The sequence below is a fragment of the Macrobrachium rosenbergii genome, chromosome 23 (genome assembly GCF_040412425.1).
Source record: "Macrobrachium rosenbergii isolate ZJJX-2024 chromosome 23, ASM4041242v1, whole genome shotgun sequence".
Taxonomy (NCBI): domain Eukaryota; kingdom Metazoa; phylum Arthropoda; class Malacostraca; order Decapoda; family Palaemonidae; genus Macrobrachium; species Macrobrachium rosenbergii.
This window is the reverse complement of record NC_089763.1, coordinates 15140831-15166585: the sequence shown is the minus strand read 5'-3', so window position 1 is coordinate 15166585 and position 25755 is coordinate 15140831. Positions and strand designations below refer to the sequence as shown.

The 25755-nt window shown below is 39.7% G+C and overlaps 1 protein-coding gene across 2 annotated transcripts in view; it reads right to left on the bottom strand.

Annotated features, from left to right (window-relative positions):
* Positions 1-687: 687 nt before the first annotated feature.
* LOC136851300 (RING finger protein unkempt homolog) overlaps positions 688-25755 on the bottom strand; it is a 45987-nt gene continuing 20919 nt past the window's right edge. Inside the window, exons 9-13 of one of the 2 annotated variants that reach the window (XM_067125299.1) lie at positions 20739-20846; positions 11122-11276; positions 2780-3025; positions 1574-1744; positions 688-1414 (exon numbers count right to left, since the gene is read on the bottom strand). In XM_067125299.1, coding sequence (XP_066981400.1) covers positions 1355-1414; positions 1574-1744; positions 2780-3025; positions 11122-11276; positions 20739-20846 — 740 coding nt within the window. In that variant the 3' untranslated portion in view covers positions 688-1354. The remainder of the gene's footprint in view (positions 1415-1573; positions 1745-2779; positions 3026-11121; positions 11277-20738; positions 20847-25755) is intronic. The other variant, XM_067125300.1, reaches the window with a different exon arrangement.

Sequence of the window (25755 nt, the reverse complement as noted above, 5' to 3'; positions counted from 1 at the left end):
GGTCTAAGTAATAATAAAATCTTTTAAAAACCTCGATTTAAATGGGTCTTAATCTGATTTCCAAACACACTGAAAACCATAACACAACAATTATTAGAAGTTTTTACCTCTTAGATACCATTACTTCATATTACCTTAAAAATAAAATGCCTAACGATACACTTTAAAAAGAATTATATGTCTAATGATACACTTTAAAAAGAATTGCAATGGAACTCCAACGAAGGTCATAGCACTAATGTTTCTATTTTAACTGATTGAGACACCATAATATCCCTTGAATTTGTCATACATACATCATCCCCTCACTACCTTGTCAACCATTAAAGGACAAGAAAATCCCTAACTCTACCTGACTATACAAGTGTGCCACATAATACCATTTTTTAGAGACCATTCCCAGCATTTATATCATACAGGACATACCTACACCAGGTAAAAAAATGTCTGGCTCTGCATATGATCTGTGAGCAATCAAGAGTAATCCCATGTGAATATTCCAAAGTTGGAGCAATTTTCAAACTGAGGCTACATACCACAGTTAGCATTACCTAGTTAGTGCCTGCAACAACTGAGTGACCAGTCAGTACTGCAAAAGTTGAGAATTTAGCTGTTGTCTTGTTTAAATATCCTTTATTTTATAACAATTAACTACTGAATAACAAGAGGAAGTTTTAGCTAGGTGTCTTTTTATTTTTGATGCAATTAATAATGAACAGTCAGGTATTACTTCCAGAGAAGAAAACTGCCAGCATAACATACAAACACGAGTCATGAATTTGTTAGTGCTCCTTGATTAGTAAAACAGCAGTTATAAGGAAAAACAATAAAAACACTAAAAATACAAAAGGAGAAATGGCAAAAAACTTCAAGTCATGGCAGAAATGCAAAGAAAGACTAATATAATCAAGAAGGAACTCAGAAGTAGTGATGTAGATGACCATAAGTAAGGATATCCGAAAATACGTTGGGTATTTGGCATTAGAACAGATAACATTGAACAAAGTGTACTCTTACATCACCGGGATGAAAAAAGTACTGCAGGGAGAAGAAATAAGTTTCTCTCCTGAAATTATGGGAAGTTTCTTTGGCCAAATGGAATTTAAATATCTTCTCAAAAACAACCACAATTTCACACTTTTAGAAAGAAAGGAGATCAAGAAGTAGATACATAAATAGGGAAAATCTTTTTGAATGTGTCAATGTGCAAAAATAGCGTATCAACAATTGTTGCTGCTACAATACTAACAACTTAGGCTGGTGAAAAGCAATAGGGCACCAGCAATCATTAAAGACACACAAAATGCCTTAGGTGTCCTGGAAAAATATAATCTAGTTCCTAGTTCTTACACATTTACCAAGTTGTCACTGCTCCAGGCCACTGTTCACTCTTTACACCATAATTATTTATTGCCTGCAAAGCAAAACAATATAGAATTAAATAACAAAAACATAAATTTTTTAATTTTTTTCTTGCATGACTGGTCATAATTTAACAACGACGCACATCAAAATACAAAAACGCCATTCTAATGTCAGCCAATTATTCAACCAGAGAGAGATTACAGCTTACCTTTTCTATAGTTTCTAAATCTTGACGCAACTGAGTTTGTATCGCTTTAAGGGTATGTAAAGGTAATTTCTCTAAGTCTGTATGAGGATGGAGAGCCTGCACGTAGGGTCCTAACCGTCCAGCTCGTAAATCTTCCATTTCTTTCTGCTGTGCTGCTATTTTGCTTACATACTGAAAGACAAAATGTCAAATCAAAATTAACAAGTAACCATTTAAAAAAAATACTTAAAAAATACTACTAGTACTCAACTTACTCGGATCCGACTTAGGATATTTTATACCTCTCAAGGGCTGGATGGAATGGTTTGTTTTAATTACAACTTTCAGATTCCACCAGACAGATTCATTCTTTAAAATGTTATAATTACATCAATAAAAAATTATTCTGCATTTCAATAACTGGTTTCCTTCCAAAACTTTTGTGTTCACTATTGATTAATTTGAGAATTCATGAGGGCTATTCATCAAATATCCATGGATAAGAAGTATCATCACTTTATACCATTTCAGATATGACCTCTTTTTACTATGAAAAATAACATTGTCCAACAATGGGTCTGATTTATTTTCATCTGCTTTCATCAGAATGATTTTTTTATAAAGTCTGACAAAAATAGCTACATTTGGTCTGATCATAGTAGCTGCAGCTCTGAATGTTTTATTAGCATCTTCATTTCCTTTAATGTTGACAAGAGCTGTTATCAGCCTCTTCAATATTCACATTTTTTCCATCAGCTTCCTATAATTAAGGCACATGCAGTACTACTAACTAACAACCATTTTCTTTTACACAGAGACTGAAGAGTTTGAGATGACTTCATATGCAAGACAAGGACTAATTACATGGCGCAGATTTGTATGAATCAAATATAGGTTTCCTGCATAAGAAAATTTTATATTTTTTTATCCAAAGACCTCTCATCTTAAAACAACACTGTGCTTACTATAAAAATGCAAAACTATCCTCTGACTAAAATGGAAATTTAACAATCATATGCTTCATTTGGAAATGCACTGACATCAAAAATAGTGTGCCATGTTCAAATTTACTATATCAATTTTAGGAAAACTTTCTTATTCTTACAAAGTTTTCAGAGACCTTTGACTTGACAAACGATCACTCTCATCTGGGTACAAGAATGAATTACCTGACATTTTAACAAATTAGCGACTGAGAACATAAGGGTGCTAGAACAAAATACAAACCTTAGCTCTACTTGATGCTAGTTCTTCTCTTAATCTCTGTACCTCAGTAGAGCTTGAATTGCTACTAGGGGTAAAAGATGTCACAAGAGGTGACTGCGATAAAGGATTGCTTAGTGGATTACGGGTGTGAGGTGACATATTTGCACCCAGGTCAAAGAGACACCCACTGGCACCGCTAGAGGAAGCAAAACATCCACTCCCACTTAATTTTCCAACACCATTGGCACCTAGAAAAGCTGAAGCTCCCTGCAACAAATGTAAGTATATATACTTATGTATAAAGTATGCAGTACAAATTGTAGAACAATGTAAAATACTGAAAATATAATCAATCAGTTATAAAATACCATCAGGAGGCATGTGGAAGAATAATTACAAAAAAATAATACAATAACATTCAGTAGCAGAAGAAGGGGTACATGGGAAATTACTTTATTCACATGTTCACTAGTAAAGGCGCACACACACACAAAGTAAAACTTGGGCTAAGGCTATGTTGTTTTATGGATAACTTCTCTAGGTTGTTTTATGGATAACTTCTTTAAGCAACAAAATAACATTTTTAACAATTTGTATTTTTCCTAGGTATATAAACCAGACCGTTTTATTTAGGAGTATCTTTCAGCGTGAGCTGGAAACCTATCAAAACTTGGTAACATGATACTTACCTAGGTGGTTACCAGGTGGAAAGGGGGTGAACAGGGTTTGTATACCTGGGAAACATATAAGTTTTTATTCAAAATTTGTTATTTGTTCCTAATATACGAGTAATAGAAACCAACACCTTTCATGTAAAAAATTCAATCCTTAGAAGGTGGTCAGTCTCCTGTAATTTCCTGTAACTGACTGGAGTTGAAAGCCACCATGGAATTTCCATGATCTTAGTTGCCTTGCATACATAGGAATGACTTGTAACCCCGTTGGTCCAGTAAAAAAAATAAATAAAAGTGGACCAGATCAATAGGGCCCTGGGTCTGAGTGCTCCTTCTAAAGCAAAACAGGTTACTAGAGCAGGAATGCTTCAGAGAACCATGATGTCTTCAGCAGGAGACTTATGTGGAAGGCAGTTTAATTCCCCCTTGTTATATGAGAGGACAGTGGGATGCTTCCCTATTCCTGACAGAGAATAGATACCCAAAGTGTACTCACCTGTAACGTGTTTGACTCTGGCAAGTACTTTGGCCTGGATGCTGCTGCAGAGGGAATAAGGGGTTGGATCTTTCCTCTTTGACACCTTTCAGACTTACACAAAACCTTGGATACAATAGATGAGATACTGACCCTCTCCAAAACCAGAACTCTGGTGACCAGGACTTGTTGGGCAGCCACCAAAGGTCCCAAGGAGAATTTGTCTAAGGACTTGTGGGTGACATCCCTCAGGTAGAATGAGGTAAAGGAAGTTTAACATTGCCAAACACCTGCCCTCATGAACTGGAAAACTCGAAAAATTCTTTAAAAAAGCAGCAAAGCAAGGGACACAGTGAGGGAGACCAACCTTCTTGGAGGAAGAGGCATTGGCTTATCTGATTGCTCCAAGTAGCCATAAAGAAAGGGTGTTCCTAGATACCTTCCTGTGCCTACCTATACTAAAAAAAAACAGGTGACTAAAGTCTTTTCACATAGTACTTAACAGCATGCAATGAGCAGAGCAACACCCTCATCCTGGTCAACATCATCTAAGTCTCGAAGGGAGGGGGTCATGAAAATTTCGGTCCTGGGTTTTAGCCACTAACTCAGATACAAAGGAGAATGAGACAGACCCCCATACTTCCAAATGCCTGGCAAGATGGGACAGGCCATGCAAATCTCCCACCCTTTTCACAAAAGCTAGAGCTATGAGGTCACAGACTTAAAAATAATATCTTGGCCTGAGGACCAAGACAAGGACTCGAAAGGTACCAGGGCGCCACATCCCACTTGTCGGACTGCATTCCAGAGGAGAATAAGCCTGCTCAAAACTCCTCATCAGCATAGACAACTCCACTGGGAAGAGAGAGGTTTACCCAGTATGAATCAGAGCACCAGACCTCTACTGCAGCTACTGGGATGAGCCTGTCTTGGCGAAGGTAGCAGAGGGCTGCGATCTGCAGATGATGCCCTGACCAGAGAGGTTTCCCCTCTACATCAATTGTGGATGGTCCATTTCCCCTCCTATGCATCTGAAAAGTGGAACTCCCTTTAAAAAGTTTCTGTTGTCCAACCACCAGGCTAAGACCTCCCTTACTGCCTCACTCAGAGGGATGAGACTGGAAGGAGGATCCCAAGAAGCATTCCAGAGCCACTTCAGTCGTCACTGAAGCAAGCACATATGGCATCGGGTGTGAGGCGCACAAGCTTTTCTAAGGAAAACAGATGACCCAACACCACATGCAAAGCTGAACCAGTTGCTACTGCCAGACAGGAACTGTGCCGTTACTTCCCTGAGATTGCTGTCCCTGAGACTGCTGATACAGGAGGAAATTGAGTAAGAGGGTTAAGTATTAACGTCATAAACGGAGGGAATAAATGACACAAGGTGAGTAAATGACTGAACAACTTAACCCTTAAACGCTGAAGCCCTATTTATAAAACGCTCTCCGGTATGCGGCGTTTGGGAGCTAAGGCGTTTAAAAAAGTTTTTTCAAAAATCACAGCACGCTTAGTTTTTAGATTCAGTTCATTTTGACCCTTTTTCTCATTGCCTGAAGTTTAGTATGCAACCATCGAAATGAAAAAAATATCATTATCATATATAAATATTGGAATATATGACAGCGAAAAAACTTCGTATATAACCATACAAATCGCGCTGTAGGCAAACGGTTAAAGCTAACAGTTAATTTTTTTAGTGTATTGTACACTAAATTGCGATGATTTTGGTATATAACAGATTGTAAAACGTTTAAGCAAAACACAGAAAATATTATCACAAAATGATGCATGAATTCCTGTACGGACGTAAAAAAATTTTTTTCAAAAAACCACCATAAATCGAAATATTGTGCCAGAGACTTTTCCAATTGTTTCAAAATGAAGGAAATTGATTGAATATTACTAGATTGTAAGTTTTTAAGCTTACAATTGCATTTTTTGACCATTTCGATCTAGTTAAAGTTATTGACCGAAGGTTGATTTTTTCTATTTATCGTTATTTATATGAAAATATTTCAAAATGGTAAAAGCTAAGAGCATGATTTATTTTTGTTGTATTCTACATGAAATTACACACATTTTGATGTATAACACTTTATGTAACGAATAATATAAAATGGCGAAAAAAATTACGACAAGGTGACTCAAGAAATGCTAGGATTTTTAGCGGAGTTAAACGCGGATGGAAGGAAAAAGTTTTTCAAAATTCACCATAAATCGAAATATTGTGCCAGAGACTTTCCGTTTGTTGCAAAATGAAGGTAAAGGATTGATTGTTACTAGAATGTAAAATTTTGGCTTACGATTGCGTTTTTCAAGCATTTCGATCGAGTTAAGTTGACCGAAGGTTGATTTTTTCTATTTATCGTTATTTTATGAAAATATTTCAAAATGGTAAAAGTTAAAAGCATGATTTATTTTTTGTTGTATTCTACATGAAATTGCGCACATTTTGATGTATAACACTTTATGTAACGAATAATATAAAATGGCAAAATAATCACGACAACGTGACTCAAGAAATGCTAGGATTTTTTGCGGAGCGAAGGAAAAGTTTTTTTTAAAAAACTCACCATAAATCGAAATATTGTGCTGGAGATTTTCCGTTTGTTGCAGAATAAAGGTAAATGATTGATTGTTACTAGAATGTAAGAATTTTGGCTTACGACTGCGTTTTTCGAGCATTTCGGTAGAGTCAAAATTGACCGAATTTTTAAATTTTGTCAGTTATCGTGATTTAAATGAAAATATTTCAAAACTGTTAAAAGCTAAAAGAATGATTTATTTTTTTGTATTCACATGAAATTGCTACATTTTGATGTATAACACTTTATGTAACGAATAATATAAAACGGCTTGAAAAAAATTACGACAAGGTGACTCAAGAAATGCCAGGATTTTCAGCGAAGGAAAAAATTTTTTCAAAAATTTACGGATGCCCCTCAGGACCTGATGCTTCTAGGGGTCGTAAAGGCACAGGATGTGGTCCTTGGTCCCCTTCGGTCACACGCGGGCCCGACAACACGGCAGCTGAGAAAGCTGGGTCATCTTGGAGTGCTTGGTCCTCTCCAGCATCCCAGTCTAAACCCTTCGTCTCACACGCTCACTACTGCGACAGGCAGTATCGCGCTTTCACGGTCCTGACGACGTTGGGACATCTCTGCAAACGTCCTGTTGCCTCACAAATACGCAAACATGAAAAGTTCTGCAAAACACGGATGCATCAAAAAATCGCTCTCGGATGATGCGCGTGATGCTTTCTGGTACTGGAAGGAGGGTCGGCGCATGCGGCGTCTGGGTGATGCTTATAAGCAAAACAACAGCTTGATCCGTGAACTCCCAGCATCCTCAATGGCGTGATTTAAAACCTCCTTCGCAAACTAGGCCTATAATTATTTTTTCACGAATATTTAAAAAAAAGCATTTTTAGTCGCGTATGTTTAAGTCCATTTGACACCCAACAGACAATTTTAGTCGACGTATGGTACGTCCAGTAGGCGTTTAAGGGTTAAGTACTGATAAGTAGTTAAAAAATTATTGAAGTAATTGGAATACTACATCTAAAATCCCTAGATAACTCAACCAGGTCACGTCACTGTCGCTCTTTCCAGTTGAGGATAATGAGTGAGCTAGCTGCCACAAGCTTTCAACTCCACTGAATAAATCCTTCGGAGAACACATCGCTTTGAGAATGTAAATAATTTTGAGACAGGCAGTAAAGGGCAAAGACCAACACCCTGAGATATACTTTGGTTCCCTGGCAGAGGGGAAGACCTTCTGATACTGGCCAGTTCAGGGAATAGGTTACACGTAGATGAAGGCACCGACACCTCTCTCGTGCAGAAAACCAAAAAAGGTCTATCACTACAGGGGGAGCCACAGCTTTACCTACAGTATACTCGGTCAAATACCTGATACAGTCCAACCTCTTCAATCTGGGAACCTTGGGACCAGGCCACTGCTGGACCACAGAAAATGCCGGAATATAGAATACACCCCTAAAAAATGAAGCCCATATGTACACATTATCTTGCAAGCTAATTCCACATACAAATAGCCTAGTTACTGACTTAGCCTACTACTTGGCTAAGTTCTGATCCCACTTTTTATAATTTTATTACTCATATATTTTCACTTTATCATTTTATAACTTCATAATGTATAATTTTCTTTAAAATAGTGTACTTTATTCCCCTACCTTGTCACTACACAGCACCATACACACTATATATACTTAAAAACAACAAACAATAGACTTTACAGTACTGTGAGGATGTAAAACCAAATGTTTCTGCCTTTTTTTTTTTATTTTTTAACTTCACAGTACTGTATACATATATGTAAGTTACTGGAACCTAGGTTATTTTAAACCACTGGTTAAAACCTTTTGTAAATGTGTAGAGCAATATATTTATTGATTAACACAATTATATTAATTACATTCCATTAACTGTTATTAAATTTATCATGTATTTTATACTGAGTTTGCACTTTGAATATGAGATACTTTTGGAAACAAGATGAAACATGCTGAGTTCTATAAGGCATTAAAATCAACCCATGAATACTTGTAAAGAGAGAGAGAGAGAGAGAGAAAGAGAGAGAGAGAGAGAGAGAGAGAGAGAGAGAGAGAGAGAGAGAGAGAGAGAGAATTACACAATCTAAACTGTTACAACTGAACGAACAAAAAAGCAAGATCTAAATACAATACTTAATCATTTTATTGTTTTACTGGATGTGCAATACCCATTGTCCCCAAAACACTTTCTAATTTACCAGTTATCTATTGCATTAATTTCCTTGGCTTTGTTTCTGCGTGTGCTGTGTGTGTGTGTATTCCCATTCCTCCCACTTCCCTCTCCTCTCTCCCCTCCAAAAACTGGTTTAAGCAGGGTGGTCCCTATACACCAAATGGGGCCCCGCCTCTCCCCAGGACCTCACCTCCCATACCCATACCATACCATTCCCATACCTTCCAGTCATATACAAACATCATAAAACATGGAAAAGGGATGAATGAAGGGAGGGGGAGGGGGAGGGGGAGGGAAGAGGAATGGGAAAGGAGGAAGGGGGAGGGGATAGTTGTTTTTCCATCCCTCTTCCCTCCTCCCCCCAACTTTCCTTCATCCCTTTTCCATGTTTTATGATGTTTGTACATGACTGGAAGCTATGGGAATGGTATGGTACAGTATGGGTATGGGTATGGGTATACATATGGGTATGGTATTGGTATGGGTATGTGTACAGGTACGGTACAGATATGGGTATTGGTTTTATGATGTTTTATATTAAATAAAATGTGTTGAGACTGAGTGCTATTAAAAAAAGGTTTATAGATTTGTAAGGACAATTTTTTTTCTCATAAATGTAATGTTCAGGCTTTTCAAATCAAAATACAACTTGCTTGACCTTTAGAATTTATTATGAAGTGTTTAATTAACCTCATGTGGTAACTATAAACCACCTGCATTCCATTTAGGAGCGGAGGATGGCTTCACAGGATCCTGGGGTCTTTAATAGTTGGGAGAAGAGACATTGTAAAATCCAAAGGCAGCTCTCCAGGAATACTTTTAGGCCGATTCAAACCCATTGACAGCTGCTCCTAAAAATTCAGTTAAAAGTATATGACCATAAGGTATGGGTATAAGTGTGGGTATGATAAGGATACGGGTGTGGTAAGGATATAGGTATGGGTATGGGTAGGATACAGATAGTGGTATGAAGGCGGTATAGGCATGGATATGGGTAAGCAGGTATGTATGGAAATGGATATGTATGGGTATAGATATGGGTATGGTTATAAGTATGATACAGATATGTGAGTGATAGCGAGCATCTGCTAGTGACTGAATGAAAAGTGATTAAGAACTAAATGCAATAGTTAGTCTTTTGTTTGTGAGTATGGACAAACAATACCTTCAAGTACTGTACTTTGTAACTAAATTTACACTGAGTTAAATTAATATGTTGATTACATGTAAACTGCATACCTGTAGGCAACAGCATTAATGTCTGTCTACTTCCTAACCCTCCATCTCTCTCTTGCACTGTGCATGATTATCTTATAACAAAAAAAAAAGTTGCCTAATTATGTTTAGCGTTCAACATACTGCATTACCTGTTTACCAAAGGTTTCAATCAACGACATAAGGGTGTATAAAGTTGATTCATGATAAGTTTTGGACAAGTAGGATTCGTAAGATTCCATATGTCATACCACATACATAGTAATACAGAATAACTCTGGGAGGGAAAGAGAAAAGGAAGCAAATGCACAGCACGTGTATACTGTAGTTTAGCTCCAAGTGATGCATAAGTGTACTTATATACATGCACACATACATGGTGTATCTATACACATGCACGCATACAAAGACGGACAGGACAATTAAAGTTCTGATGCAACACAGCTGGGCAGTTTGATGATGATACACTATTTTGTAAACTGTTCAAGTTTTTCACTTCATAGGTATTTCAACTTCATAAAAGCTTACTTAATATTGAAGTAATTTTGTTTACAAATTTAAGCACTTGTAAATTCATTGCCACTACCCAAGTTATCCAATGGAGGCAGGGAGATGGATGGGAATAAGAAGCAGAGGACACACAAGAGCAGCCAGTGAGAGAACAAAATTTTTATGATGCAGTCATGACATATCTTTCTCAGCCACTCAAAAGCGTTAAACAAAATGACGTGTAATGACCTCACTGCTTCCAGCTCAATAGTAGCCTAAAAAGGTCCTCTGGCAGGAAAAGGTCTCCACCTAACCCTTCCCCACTCTAGCCCTCCACCTGTAAGCCCTGATGTAGCTAATCCCTCTACAATACTCTGCCACTCAAAAGTGATAAACAAGATGGACATATGGATGGTGATTTTAAAAGCTGCTTTGCCATTAAACTACCCTAATAGCCAAACGCGAGAAAGGCCCTCCCAACTCAGCTCCACTCCCATATGCTTACCCTGACCTTCCCTCCTCCCATAATACCAGCTTCTCAGAGTGCTCATGACTGGAAACAACGTTACTATCATCTTTTCCCGCGAATATCCGTTGTGGTCCGTAATTTCAGACTACTACTTATTTAAATATCTATCAATATGCTTAAGCAAAAGCACAAACTGGTGACTGGTCCAACATTCTGGGTAGCTGGGAGCCTTATGTAGCCTATATTACAAGGTGATTTTAATAAACCGTTTAGCAATGAGTCCTTACCTGATCCAAAGAATTTTCTCGGTGTAAAGAAGACTGCAAAAAAGAATGGGGGAAAGCTGGTGACGATGTTGATGAAGAATTATTTACTAAACCACTTGACCTATCTTGAAAACTTGAACCCGGAATATTAACAGGTGCACTAGATCCTAATAAACCTGTCAAAAAAATATCATCTTTAAGCAGGTGTTTGAAGTTATACATTTATCAATAATCATAAGCAACAGCAGAAATAAGTAAATGGTGATCATCAATCTTATCAAAGTATATTTTAAAAAATGCTGCCAGATTTTTCTCAGAAAAAAAGAAACTTTACACCTAAAAAAGAAACAAAAATTCCTGCTAATACACGAGTGTTTCATTCTGCTAAAAAAAAAAAAAACCTGAAATATTTCACTCTACCCAAATTGCGTATCAATGCATGTTTCCAATATCTGCAGTGCACTATACTGTTATATACAGTCCACTGCCTAATCATTAACTCTAGAGTGACTGTCCTGAATGGCAACATAACACTGAGGTCCATGAATCTGTCAAAAATATCCATAAAAAATCAAAATGTCTCAAATACATGGAGTTCAATTTTCTCCCACTAACTCAGTAGTGTTATTTGTCTCTAGAGGGCAAACTGCAATAATTAAATGGGTAGAAACAAGGGCCATCAAACACACACTACAGCTTTTAACATCTTGACAACAAGGCAACAAAATAAACGTTTGAAGCATTGAAGCAACTTGTATTTTTTCTGGGTATGCAAACCATAGCCTTTAATGCGGAGGGTCTTTAGCAGGCATGCATGAACTTGGAAATGGGTATGCCACAGTGGAGGTGGGGGGTGACTAAGGAAATACCCCTACTCTACTCACTGTACCTGGTCACTTTTTCCTTTGGCCACAGAAACAATACAAGGTGGTTGAGGTGGGTCAAGGTCACAAAAGGCTTTGGTTGGTATACATAAAAAAAATATAAATTACTTAAAAAATCTATTAATTCCTACCGGGGATACAAACCATTGCCTTTTATTTGGAGACACACTTTAAGGGGGGTTCAGTCCCCCCCAACTGACTGGAGTTGGATCCCACCCAGAAATGTTTCACTCCTGGTTGTGTATGCAATCAAGGGAGACATGACTCCTTAACCTCCTACCTATCTGGCATAATGACTGACCAGAGTAATGGGGCTATGTATACATGAACATTCTGGTGAAGGAGTAGTTTGGAGATCCATGGCATCTCCCTTAGGAAACTCCATGTCAGTGGGGAATAAGCAGTTTATACAAATTATTATCAAGTGATGAATTTAGAATAAGTTCTACTAAATCTCTTGTTCCTCTTGTTAAACTAGAATTGGTTGCTTGTTATGTGCTCACCTGTATCTCATCCAATTGCTTTTGCAAGTGGGGAGGATAGAAGGAGTCTAAATACCAACATTCAAACTCCCTAGATTCACACAATGCTTAAACATTCACTTAGACTATACAATGCTTAAGTACTTGCAAAGACAATTCTCTGTCTGAATGGAACTTGGGTGACTACAAAATTTGTTGAGCAGTGACCACACACCATAAGAAGGTACCCGATAACTTAGGGGCAACATCCCTCAAGTAGAATGAGGTAAAGGTAGTCTAGAATGAAAGTTCTTACAATAAGTGAGGGAAAGGTCCAAAGAAGAATCACAGGCTCATTTTATTACCTTAAGAGGCCAGGAGAGGGTGTTCTTGGAAACCAACACCTTATGCCCACCTTTACTAATGAAAACCTATTACACACTGGCCTCAAGAGAGGAGGTCCTTTTCAGATTGTAATTCAACGTGTGAACTGGATAAAACATCATCTTGTCTAAGTTTTCACCAACAATGTCTCGCTGGGAAGGAACCAAGAAACTTGAAACTCCTGTCTGAAACTGATACGTGATGAACAAGGTATGACAGACCATGTAACGTTCCCACCCTATTTGCCGAGGCCAAACCCAAGAGGAAATAGTCTCAAGTTAGGTCTCTGTCCAAAAAACTGGACAGAAGCTTGAGGGGAGACCTTGTAAGGAACTCAAGGACTGAGAAAAAATTCTACTCTGGAGAATGAAGCTCACATGGAGGGCACGACTGTTTGCAACCTCTGAGTAACACAGAATTCCAACAGAGTGGAAAGATCTGGTCCTTTTAGTCTGAAGTCTGAAGACCTGTGACAAGGATAACATTAACCTCCTAATCTAGAAACCAAGAGAAACTTGTCTCGGCGAAGGTAGGTGAGGAAATTGGCAATCCAGTGATCAGACACTGAACAGAGAGGTACCCTTTATATGAAACCAATTACCAAAGATCCTTGATACATACTTGTACAGGATTGGTTAAGGTATCCTGGCATCTACCTTGCAGCCATGAGAAACCCCTCTCTTGCAAAAGATGCTGGATAACATCCAAACACGAAACCTAAGAGTGGATTTCCTGTAGACCCGCAAATGCAGCTGACACATGATTGTAGGCCATAGGGGTAGTCTCTTGGTGCCTTGACCAAGAATGTCAAACAGATCTACACACCACTGAGCCTTCAGCCAATGAAGAGCTCCCAAAGCATTCCAGAGCCCCAGGAGTGACAACACCCAATCACCTGCAAAAAGACTGAATTAGGAATGACGTCCAGTTTGTCCCATGGATGATGGAAGGCATCTTCCATTACTGCCAAAGAGTCCTGGACTGGCAAACAGAAGACTGGAAACTTTCTGTTCAATCTGGTTGTGGATGAACTGAGGGTTTAAGGACCATTCCATCCTCATGAACTAACTTTGACAACTGACTTATTCTACCAGTACGTTCCTTTTGCCCAGAGTGTACCTGGCTAACACCTTGACAACTTGATGAACCCACCCAATCACGTATCAGCACTATCAAATGATGGGATCAAAACACCGTTCCCCCGATGTAATGTATGCCACTATAGTGGTACTGTCACTCATGAGTGCCAGTGAGTGTCTTTTTAACTGCTCTTGGAACTACTGTAGTATCAGCCATGCAACTAACATTTCCAGAACAATTATATGCAGACAAAGTTTGTCCTGAGGTCATGCCTGTGAAACACTCTCCTCCTAAGGTGTGTGCCCCATTCCTTCTTTGATGCATCTGAGAACACAAAGCATTCTGGTGGAGGGGAGCTTAACAAACTCCCTTTAGGAGTCTGTCGTCCATTCACCAAAACAGGTATTCCCTGACTAGCCGACTCAGATTTTCTAGGGACGACAGATGCCCTAGGACTACATGCCAAAGACTGTCCCTGTTGCAACGAGAACAGTGCCTTTGGTTCCTTGAGCCTACTTACACAAGACTCCACTGGGAACACTGTCACCGCTTGTCAATCCAATAGCATGCCCAGGTATTTTGACAGCTGCTTGGGGATGAGATCTGACTTCCCCCAGTTGACCTAAAAGAAAAAAAGTCTGTTTCTGTCCTATAACTGCCATTCTCTGAAGAAGTTAGAACCAACCAATGGTCCAGGTATTGTTGCAACTGAACATCCATTGAATGAACCCAGCTGAGACTAAAGCAAATACTCTGGTAAATATCTGAGGCAAAAAGAAAGATGCCAGTCTTTGCCCAATATCAGCCTTTCTCTGGAAGAAATCGGGACCATGGATAGCGATATCAGTGCAGGAAAGGAATCCCGTGATTTTTTCCAAGACGTCTTCTGCGAGATTAGCCTGCTCCACCTGTTTGAATACAGCTCCCATTGACCAATCGATAAAGCTGACAATCTCTAGGCGCTTGAAGAGGTTCCTGGAAAAATGTTCTACATCTAGGGCAGAAAAGAAGGTCTTGGCTGCCTCGAATGAAATGCGTCTTGAGGGGTCCACAAGGGAGCCGAAGTCCCCTTGTGCTGAAATTGCGGATCCCAGTGAAGGAGAAGCTCCTGTGCTGTAATAATTTTGCCTCCTTTTCGACAGCTTTGAAGGAGGGTACGCAAACGACGACTTACCCGAGGACCTCTTAGCTTCCAACCACGCCTCTACCTCTTTTAATGCTTTCTTGGAGGCGGTGGAGAGTACCAACTTGGGAAGTGAAGTGGCAGGACCTTGTTTTCCCAGACGCAACGTAGAAGTCGGAGAAGAGGGGGCTGTCGGCTGAAAATGTTGCGGGTACGACTGCAGCAGAAAGCTGAGTAGAGAAGCGTGACAGAAGAAGGCGCCGATTCACCTGGGCCTTCCTCTTCACCAGAAAGAATCGGTTCCGTGCCCAGACCGTCCAGGAGTTGAGGAGGAACGACTTCTTTATCCTTGGGAATACCAAGGACTTTGCGGACTACCTTTTCTAGCTTCCCTTCCAACAGAATAGACTCCTGGGAGGGCGAGGATGTAGCCAAAGGCGCAGACACTTCGTGTGTAGGAGGAGGAGTAAGAGGCCCGGGCACTTGCGGCGGAACTTCCTGGAGAGGCCTAGGCCTCTTGACTGCACTAGGTGACCTGGGAGGAAGCGTCTGAAATGTATCTTCTTGATCGGATCCCCACGCTGAGCAACCAGGTATAAGGCTGGCTGTCCTTTTCTTGAAGAGTTTAGTAACCCTAGGGCAGGAATTATCCAAGAATGCCTCTTTAAGGGCCGAGAGGTCTGATCCCACTAGATGGCGACGGGAGGAGGGGATCCAAGAGCTGGAATATGAAGAGACTGAAGATGAACTGCTGCTACTCTCACCTGAAGAGCTTAACCTTAGGTAGTGCCGCTCGACTGCGACTGCCTTGATGAAGCTTCTGGGGACACCATCCTGCGATGTCGGCGATGGTGAGAAGATCGACGCTGCGTCGATGGATCACTTTCACGCCTCCCCTGAAGCTTTTCGATGCTTCAAGGCGAGTCAAGCTTACTACTTCCGCCACCAGGACTAAGGCTTTCCTGTGCCTTAGAGGACGAGCCTGCTCGTGGGCAATAATTTCTGACCTTTTCGCCAGCGCCGACTGTCTTCTAGCCTCAGAAGGCGGCGGGACAGATGCCTTTGCTCAAAAGATTCAGAAAAACGAGCAGACTCGCCTGAAACGCGATCGCGAACAACCACATTGTTATCACCAACACCAACACTGACGTCATCACCAATGCTAACGCCCGGACTACGGTGCGAACGCACTAAACTTAAGACCAACTCCATGAAAACCGTTCATTTGCGCTTCCATTTGATTTCTGAAAAGAAGGAATTCTGATTTATCAGCCTCGAGGCTGGGCTTGGCTTTAGGGAAAACATACTGGGAAGCTGGTGAAGAAGAGGGGGAATATGAGAGGGGGGAAAGAGCAGCGGTAGAGGAGGGGGTAGGAGAGGAGGAAGGAACAGCCGGTAGAGGAGGTGACGCCAATGCCACCACCAAGAAGAAGATAGCCTAGCTTCCTTACGCTAAAGGCTTTCCTATCCCTATCCCTAACCAGCTTTATCTGATGGGAACTGTATGTTTGCCAAAACTCCTGACTCCATTCCATACATTCACTGCATGTTCTCCTGGGAACACTCTTGACCCCTACATGCTGTACACAAAGAATGGCGATCGTATTTAAGTTTAACTAGTTTGGCGGAGCACAAATTCCCTGCGCAAACTCTGGATCCCGAGAAGCTTGAATCCGACATAGCTACGAATTCCCAGAGCTAGGCTAGCTAGATAAATAAACAGGCAATTGAGTACTTCACCAAGGAGAGACGCCACAACTAAGTGCAAGCAGACAAAGGAACCCAAACAGTTTGAGGCAGACGGACGCGCGATGATGCTCCCAATACGCCGAGAATGAAACTGACCTGGGTTTATGGGTATGTCTCCTGCCACGCTACCCCCACCGGCATCCGGTGGGGTTGGGTCTCCCGCCAATTGTATCAGCGTGTCGATTTTAAAGAGATAAAAGCTTTTACAGTGTTTTGGTAAGTCATTATAATGAAAAAATGTTTTTCTCAGTTCTGCTGGTTGCGGGTCTCCCAGAACGTTTGTCACTATCGACTTTTTGTCTGCCACCTTGAAAACGTCTGAACCACTTGTAAACTCGTGCGGCTCATATACTCCTCTCCATGCACTTTTTGCAATTTTGCCTAGGTCTGTGTGCAGGTACAGCCAAGCTTTTGGCAAAATTTCATGCAGAGTCTCTGTTCAACTTTCTCCATCATAGTCAATACGATGACCACACAATACAGATGTTCCTTCCAAGCACTGCTGCAAAGAGGGGACTTGAGCTAGGATGCCAAAAACTTAGTGTGCAGGCACAGTAGGGTCAAGGTCAACCTTGACCCCCTAAAAACTTAGTAAGATAAGGACCTTACCTCCAGACATCAACCTCCTTGAAAAGTTTTTCTCGTTGTGAAACAGTTTGTGGAAAAGCCATAGCAACAGACTCCAAAGTAGTTGACTCCTGAGCAGGATACGCAAATCCCACCTGGGACATCCTTTCCAAAGGGAGGTCTTGGGCAAACTGAAGAGTCAAACTGCAGAAGAGTAGCCTCTGCATCCTCCAGCGTGTGATATCCCCTCTGATGGGAAAGTGGTGGGGAAAGAAGAAATAAATTTGCTTCATCCACTGGAGGTGAGGGACCTGCCTGGTCCACAGAGCACGTTGTTCATCTCCTCCAAAACACCACAAGCAAACTGTACAATGGTAACCTGACCAAAGACTGTGCCTCCTGAGCTCACCTAGGAAAAGCTCCAGTGACAAGACTATGGGCAGGTTATTAGTCATGAATCAGCTCAATAATCTTTTGGAAATGTTGCTCCAGCTAGCCATCCAGGGGTTTCAGAGAAGAGAGGCCCAAGGAGAAGGACCTTCAGGCCCTACTGGCTCCCATGACACGAACTGCACCCTTGTTAGTCATTGAGGGAATCATGCCTGACTTAAGACTCCCTCGTTTGCTCCCAATGTCATACTGAACAAAACAAGCTTTTTGTCAGAGAAGATCTAGGAGAGTTACTTTCTAAACAAAGTTTAAAAAGCTAAGTTTGGACCCTCCCACTCTTAGTCTTGAAAATACCAAAGAAGATGACATACTATAGCAGAGTACATTTACCTCCTCTCTCACCCTTCTCAAACACCCATGGTGAACCACATGCACAAAAGGTGGAAGCAATTGGACACCTCTCTCTGGAAAAACAGCTCTTGGATTGCCTGCGTTCCAGAAAACGTAGACCCCCAAACAAGAGGATGGTTTAGACAAGCAATGATTAAATACCCTGCTGTTTGAGCATGCAAGGCCTGGAGACCTAGCAAGCTCAGATCAAACAGGTTGTGGTTGCTTATCCCCACACAAATCCTTAAAGGTAAACGAAGCAGAGCTACCATAAGCTGTCATGGGCACTTGGCCAGCAGACATGCATGTGATGGGCTGGCAGAATTAGCATACTCATCCTGATGAGTATACACATGGGGGGATGAGGAAGGAAAAGTCCTCTTGCCTATGTAGACACTCCCAAGAGAGACCTTTAGAGGTACAACAACAACCCATAAGCAATCTCCTACATCACTCCTCTCTTAAACAAGGCCTTAGAATTCCCCTTCTTTGCTTACACAGCAAAGGGTCTACGAACGAGGAGTATACATAAATTATATATGTATATATAAAAATAAAAGGCAAGGAGGAGGATGATGAGAAGGAATGACGGCTGCATTTCCTCTCTCTCTTCTCACGAGCAGTGCTTGATTTCCACACCAGTGGCTTGGTCAAGGCTAGAACTACAGATATCGACAAAACTTTTGAAGGAACAGCTAATGCAAGACCCACTACAATGGAAGGATCCCCTTCCTTCACAGAAACAAAGACATCAGTACAGCAGCCACAACACATACAGTATCAGTAACAGTTGTCATCTGAGATGCTGGCTTGGGAGAGAAACACTTTTTCCCCTTGCCCAGTTATCAAGAAAAGTTGTTAATGATGGACTACCTGGAATATCCAGTGTGGGCCACATCTTTCTCAAGTCCTCAACTGCCAACATCTACCTTGCTCTTCATCATTACCACTGAAGAACAAAGGAACTGCTGGATGACCAACCCAGGCAGCACCTTCGTCTCCTGAGGATAGGGCATGAACAAGTCTCTCTGAAGTAGGAGAGCTAGCCTTCCCAGATGAGGAAACTCTCTCACGAGGTGGTGAAGGAATGGAAGCCAGGGGAGGAACAAATCTAGATGGATCCAACAGCATCCCCAGTGGTGTATACCTGCCCCCAAGCAGCAGTAGCCAATGTCTTTTGTTCTTCTTTCATTTTCCAAACTTTTCTCCTTGAGAAGACCAATCAGCAGATTCCTCAAAAGGGGAAGAGGGAACATACATCTTTCCCTTACAAAACAAACAATACTTATGTGGGTCTACTGTGGTCGGAGATCTGAAGAGACTGTGGTGCTGATCAAGTCACCAACATTAGCGCTGTTCAAATTTAATCTGCAATGACAAAAACAAGGTAACGAAGATACTAAAGGCAAAAAAAACAACAACAGAACAGCAAGCAAAATAAAAATAAAAATAAGACAGTAGCAAGCTATTCATCCAAGTCCAATGGTCACAAAAAAAAGGAGCCGAGTGATAATTCCGCTTTTGTTGCCAGCTGAAGAAACAGTAACCAGATAGCGTGGGTAGAGTGGGGGGTATTTCCCGTTCACCCCACATCTCCATGGTGTAACTTTGTGCACAGCATGTGCACTCAAGATCCTTCACATAAAAGGCAATGGTTTGTACCTCCAAACAAACAAATAATGTTACTTCATATTATAATGTAAAGAAATTACCAACTGAGTGGATGTGTTTGCATTAAGAATTTCTTCCCATTAATTATAATGGTGTTAACCGCAACCAAGAAAAGGATCTGTGATTCACTATGACAAAATAAATAAAACAAACTTGTACACTATGACCTTTTCTCCAACACAACATTCATTCTAGTAACAGGGACAATGCTATCAGAAAACATTAGCTACATGAACATTCTAAACCATCACACTGTTTACTGTTCTGATTATGAATTTCTTATTCTTACTATCATACAACATTCATAAGACTAACTTCAAACCACTGTATTCAAGTTCTGACTAGAAAAACCTTCTAAATGTTCATCTTCAAAACCAAAGACATTATCAGTATTTACACATTATCACCACTGACAGGTTTACTGGCTGACTGCAACTAAATCTTACTTTTGAATCTCAGCAATGAACACTTCTAAACCATTTCATTTTTATTTTTACCAATAATTTCCTGAACTTCTGCATAAGCTGGTTTTAAAATCATAATTATACAAAATTATATGCTAAACATATTTTCAAGAAATTAGATATCTGCAAGAGCCTACTAAATATTTTCCTATGATTCTCTTTTTTAATTTGAAAGTATTTTTAACACAGAAAATGTTGGGGCCCTCAGTATAACATTTCTCTACCTACACCTTGTTTTTCTGACCCAAGCAAACATATTTAAACTTATATCAAAACCTTATCCATAAAGACAACATTCCTGTCACTTAATTGTGTTGCTAAACTGCTTAAAAATTAAAGACAAACCCACTCCTCCAAATATATCTGTGCTGCTAAATAACCTTCACAAAAACCCAAATCCAAGAAAAATTGAAGCTAGAAAAAACTAGCAGGTTTTGCTGTGGCCTTATTCTAAATAATCATAAAAAAATCTTACCTGAATTAGCTAAACCAGTTGATATAGAATTACTCTCTTCTAAATCTCTATCTAAACTTGCTGCGATGTTTAAAGGTTCATCTATATTTAAATCTTCTAATGCGCTGCCTGTTAAAAATGGAAAACACCAAGGTTAGCTCTAGTGGTAGCAGGCAAACTAGTGTAGATGTGAAGAGGAGGCTGACATTAAGTTATATTCATCTTAGTTTCACAATTCCCTTTCACATGGCTGGCACACATACACACACACTTCTACTCCTTCTATCACACATTGCTGTACAGTGAGTTTAATCATCAATATTTTAGTTATATTGATATATCAGCAAGTATTCTCACCTTTCCTCTCTTTCACCACCTTGTAACTAAGAGCAATGATTGAAACTTATTGCAAAAATGAAAAAATTTGAAAGAATTTAAGTCTTATCACAGAAGACAAAGCATATTAACCATAAAACATTTGACATCTACGACATAAAAGAGCAATAATGTACAAGACCCATGAGAATTTGCAAACCCTTGTTTATCATATCCAACAGTTCCTTTACTTTATGCACATCCATATGCACATATGGATATAGTCTTTTTCAGTAATTTAAGGTACATCACTGATATTAACACAAACATTCAAGGCATGCATTAACTTCTATTAAGACGAGGTTGTCTGAATATCAGAACTTCTTATGAATAATACTGTATTTTTTAACACAAACCATTTTTTTATGCAGAGCCAAATAACCAACTGGAAAAAAAAGTAAAATGTCCGGATGAGACATACAGGTTTGCAATCTCTTATCCAAAACCGTCAGGGCAAGCTGTGTTTTGGTTTTTAGATTTTTTTCGGATTTCGGAACTAAGGGTTGCTCCAAAACACACAAGCACTTTTCATTTCTAACAATAACATTCTGTAAACCTAAAAAATATGAAGCATCAAAATAACCACAATTTGCGTATATATTCATGTATCATCTGATCTCATGCATCATGCAATCCTTAAAATTTTGTCCAAAAACATGATTTCATCACATATATACATAATATTATGTAAAGTGAGAGATGCATTTCCGGTAGATTACATGAGGATATACTTAATGTAGAGTTTCTTTTTTTGTCGATTGTACTTGGCTAGGCTTCCTGTTCCTGGCTTGATTTCGGTAGATTTCACTGATATGGCTTATGTAAGTTAGCTTTAACTAATTAATAGGCCTTTGAGCAAAAGTTCAGTAGGTTAAAAGCAAATCATCATACACTCAACCAGGCTTACCAAACTTGTGGCTTGAGTAAGAATTCATTACCATTTCTTGTAGTTAAGAACCAATTGCTACTGCATGTACAACACTGGAATAAACAACAGTAAGTATTGACATAAAACAACTGAATCGAGAAACAGCCATTTTCCGATGTTAGTTAGCGTAACTAACACACGTTTATTAAAAGATGCATTTCAGTTGTCGACTTGCTTTTTTTTCAATGTAACTCCATAAATGAAAATACATTATATTTTTATTTACCTGTCACGCAATGAGAAGGTGTTAAGAAAGTATACCAATAAATTTATGCTGAAGGTATTATGGCTGTGGCTAAAGAAACATACAATAAGCAGGCTGCAAAATGCTTTGGAGGCAAAAGCAATGTCTGCAGCTGGCAAAATCACACATACTTCATTTAATCTACTGTGTTTATAAATAAAGTGGTTCCATTTTTAAAACCCAGCTTTGATAATTTACGAAAGAAATGTATCTCTGAATTAAGTTTCATCCAGCAACTAAAGACACTGATGACATCAGCAAAATGCAATCAGCTGATGATTTTAAGAATGTAAACAGAACCAGAATGCAACTGGCGCAGATCACTCTCTTCATGTTTTTTTTTAATACAATAATACATACAACATAACGATTTGCAATAAAACAAAGTTTTATTAAAATTATTTTTTTCTCAATACAACTATGATTCGACTTTTGTAACTCTCTCTCTTATGCCCATGATGATGCTCCATCCACCACTACAATCTACCAGTTTTCAGAATTCTGGGTGAAGGATTGTAAACCTTCACTGACATAAACAACTGAACAGAGACACAGCTGATTCCAATGTCATTTACTGTAACTTTAAAGCATTTATTAGGAGTTGTGTTATAGTTGTTAAGTTGTTAAAACTTGCCGATTCTCAACAGTGGCTTCCCCAAGTAAAAATAAGATACTGTATGTTTTTATTCATTATTCAAACAATGGAGAAGGTCTTAAAAAAAGTAACACTAATTAAAGCTGCAGGTTATAGCTGCAGCTGAATAAAACGAAAAACGGGCATGCTGCAAAACATTTCGGAATAGGCAAAACTGATGTCCACAACTGGCGAAAACACACTTACTGCTTTTAAAATTCAAGTAATCTGCACGTTTTAAACCAACTTTGTTAATTTTTAAGGAAAAGTATCGCCGAGATTTTGAGAATGTAAACAATATCAAATGCAAATAGCAATAGATCAGAATGTTTATATTCTGTAATATCACTAACAATATGACAATAATACAAGCAATGCACTGTAATTGGATACAGCTAGCAAAACAACTTTTATTTAAACCATCATTATTATAAATATAGTTGTACTGTTTGACTTTGAAAATGATTACTTTTCTCAAAAAATATTTCGGTTTTTAGAATTACGGACAAAAGATCGTAAACTTGTACTATCATTTAACGGTGCAGTAATAAGCTGTTGGATTTGTGAAATCTATCTGAAATGGATAATACAAAGGTATACCTTTCATGATTCCAAACAATTTAAATTGCCACACAGTATTTGTTCCCAAATACAAAAGCTTTCATCAAAACTCTCATGTGAAAGGCCTATCTTTACGAATATTCAAGTAAAAAAAACCTGACACTTTTATGCCAGTTCACCTAAGGATGATAAAAATTCAAGCAGTGCACATAATCATTACGTTGCTACAGACAACCACAAAGCAGGTACCCTCTTAATTTACAAGATAGATAAATCATAAACCTATCCTTAATCTCTCAAATGTTCATTATGCCTGCATGGTCAGCAGAAATTCTGCAATCAAACTTAGCTATCATGGGCAGTGTGGGAGGGGTAAGGGTAACACACATCATTGTCAGATCTCAATTAAAATGACATTTTTATAATAAAATAAAAGTTTTATATATACTTACCAAGTAATTACATAACAATAGTTTCCACTTTAACAGCAGATTAGATTCAAAATTTGTGTAGGTGATCAGCCCATCCCACTAACGGAATATTGGAATGACCTAGCAAACAATTCTCAATCATTTAAGCCTATGTCCATCAATCAGAGGGGAGGAGGGTGGGCTCTGATTCTGTAATTGCTTGATAAGTATATATAAAACTTTATTTCATTATAAAAATGTCATTTTTATATAAGTAACTTACCAAGTAATTATACAGCTGAATCCCACAATGACAGGAGGGGGATACATGGACATAGTATTCTACTCCAAAAACATTAAGTCATGTAATGAATTTGAAATAGAAAGTTGCTAGCATTGAATACAAAGCTTGTCGTTCCTTATTAGTTAAGAGAGCCTGCAGTATAAAACTATAACTGGTTGACGCTCAACTTAACCTGTAGTGGCATGGTGGTAGAGCCAAGGGTCACCTCTACTTAAGTGAGGGCTTTGTAGCGAGGAGTACTCCGATGGCTACTAAGGCATCAGTGGAAGTTCTGCAGCTAAGGAGTTATCCAACAGTGCCTTTAATAGTGCCTTTGCCCTGGGCACAGTACCAACGTAAAAACAGTCAGATACACTGTCACCTACACTGAAATAACACCACAACCCATCCACTGAGAGTGGTGGGTGCTCCAGGTACTTTGTACCTCCTGGCTCCTAAAAAAACTCTATACCTCACCAGAAGGTGAAGAGATAGTAGGAGAAAATCTTATGTTTCCTTCTGCCATACCATGCCAGTCACTATCCTTTGGTGCTGCAGATTTTACACACTACTTAGCTGGCACCAGTCTGGAGTTGGCAGTCTGGAGTAGGCGCCAGGCGAGCTGTGGACTCTCGCAGATTGGTACAGTTTAAATATCACTGGTGCCAGACTGTAGATGGTGCCAAGCGAGCTGCTGGGAGATCACGAAAGTCTTAAGCTCTAAAGTTGGCGCCAGACTGTAGCTGGTGCCAGGCAAGCTGAGCACCAGGGGAGCCCAAAGCTCTGGGCGTTCTATAACTGGGGCCAGACTTGTAGCTGGCGCCAGGCAAGCTACCAGCTCGAGGCTCTGGAAGCTCTAAAGCTGGCAACAGACTGTAGCTGGCACCCAAAGAGTTGGGTGCCAGCAGAGCTATAAGTTCAGGTTTCATTTCTTCAGACAGTAAGATGTGCAGGACGATTATACTTCCAGCAGGTCGATGCAGAATGGAAGTAATGGCCATGTGTGCCTGTGAGACATGAAGGATGATATACTTCCAGTAGACTGATGCCAAATGGAAGTAAGGGACATATGTGCCTGAAAGCTGAAAGCTAAAGGAGTAGAGGCTGCTCTGATAACCTTAGCTTTCACTAAAAGCAGGCAAAGTTGTTGTTCTGAATCTGAGTGTTTCAGATTCAGGACAAAGGACAAAGCGATCTTAATCCAAGGAGAGGGGTTCTTGACCAAACATCAAAGGACAAGAAAGCCCTCTAGATTATCAAGTTCTGTTCAGGTAAATACCTAAAAAACTCCAATTGGACACAGCGTTCACTCTTTTCGTTCACTCAGAGTTGGTGAGCGCTCCTGGGTGCTTGCAAAATGTACTGGTGTCAGGCGAGCTACACACCAGGCGAGTTAGGAATTTGGGAGCTGACCAGAGCTCCTGGAAGCCAAGGATGTCCATTAAGCTTTAAGGATCCTCGTTCTTGGTTAAATTCAAAGGAAAAAACAAGGATAACACATCTCTTGCTTCCTAGCTGGGTTTGAAAAAGGCTTACAAGGTCTTTGAAATGATAATGAAAGATCCAGGTCTCTGTGCTTAACCAGAGATAAGCATAGATCGGT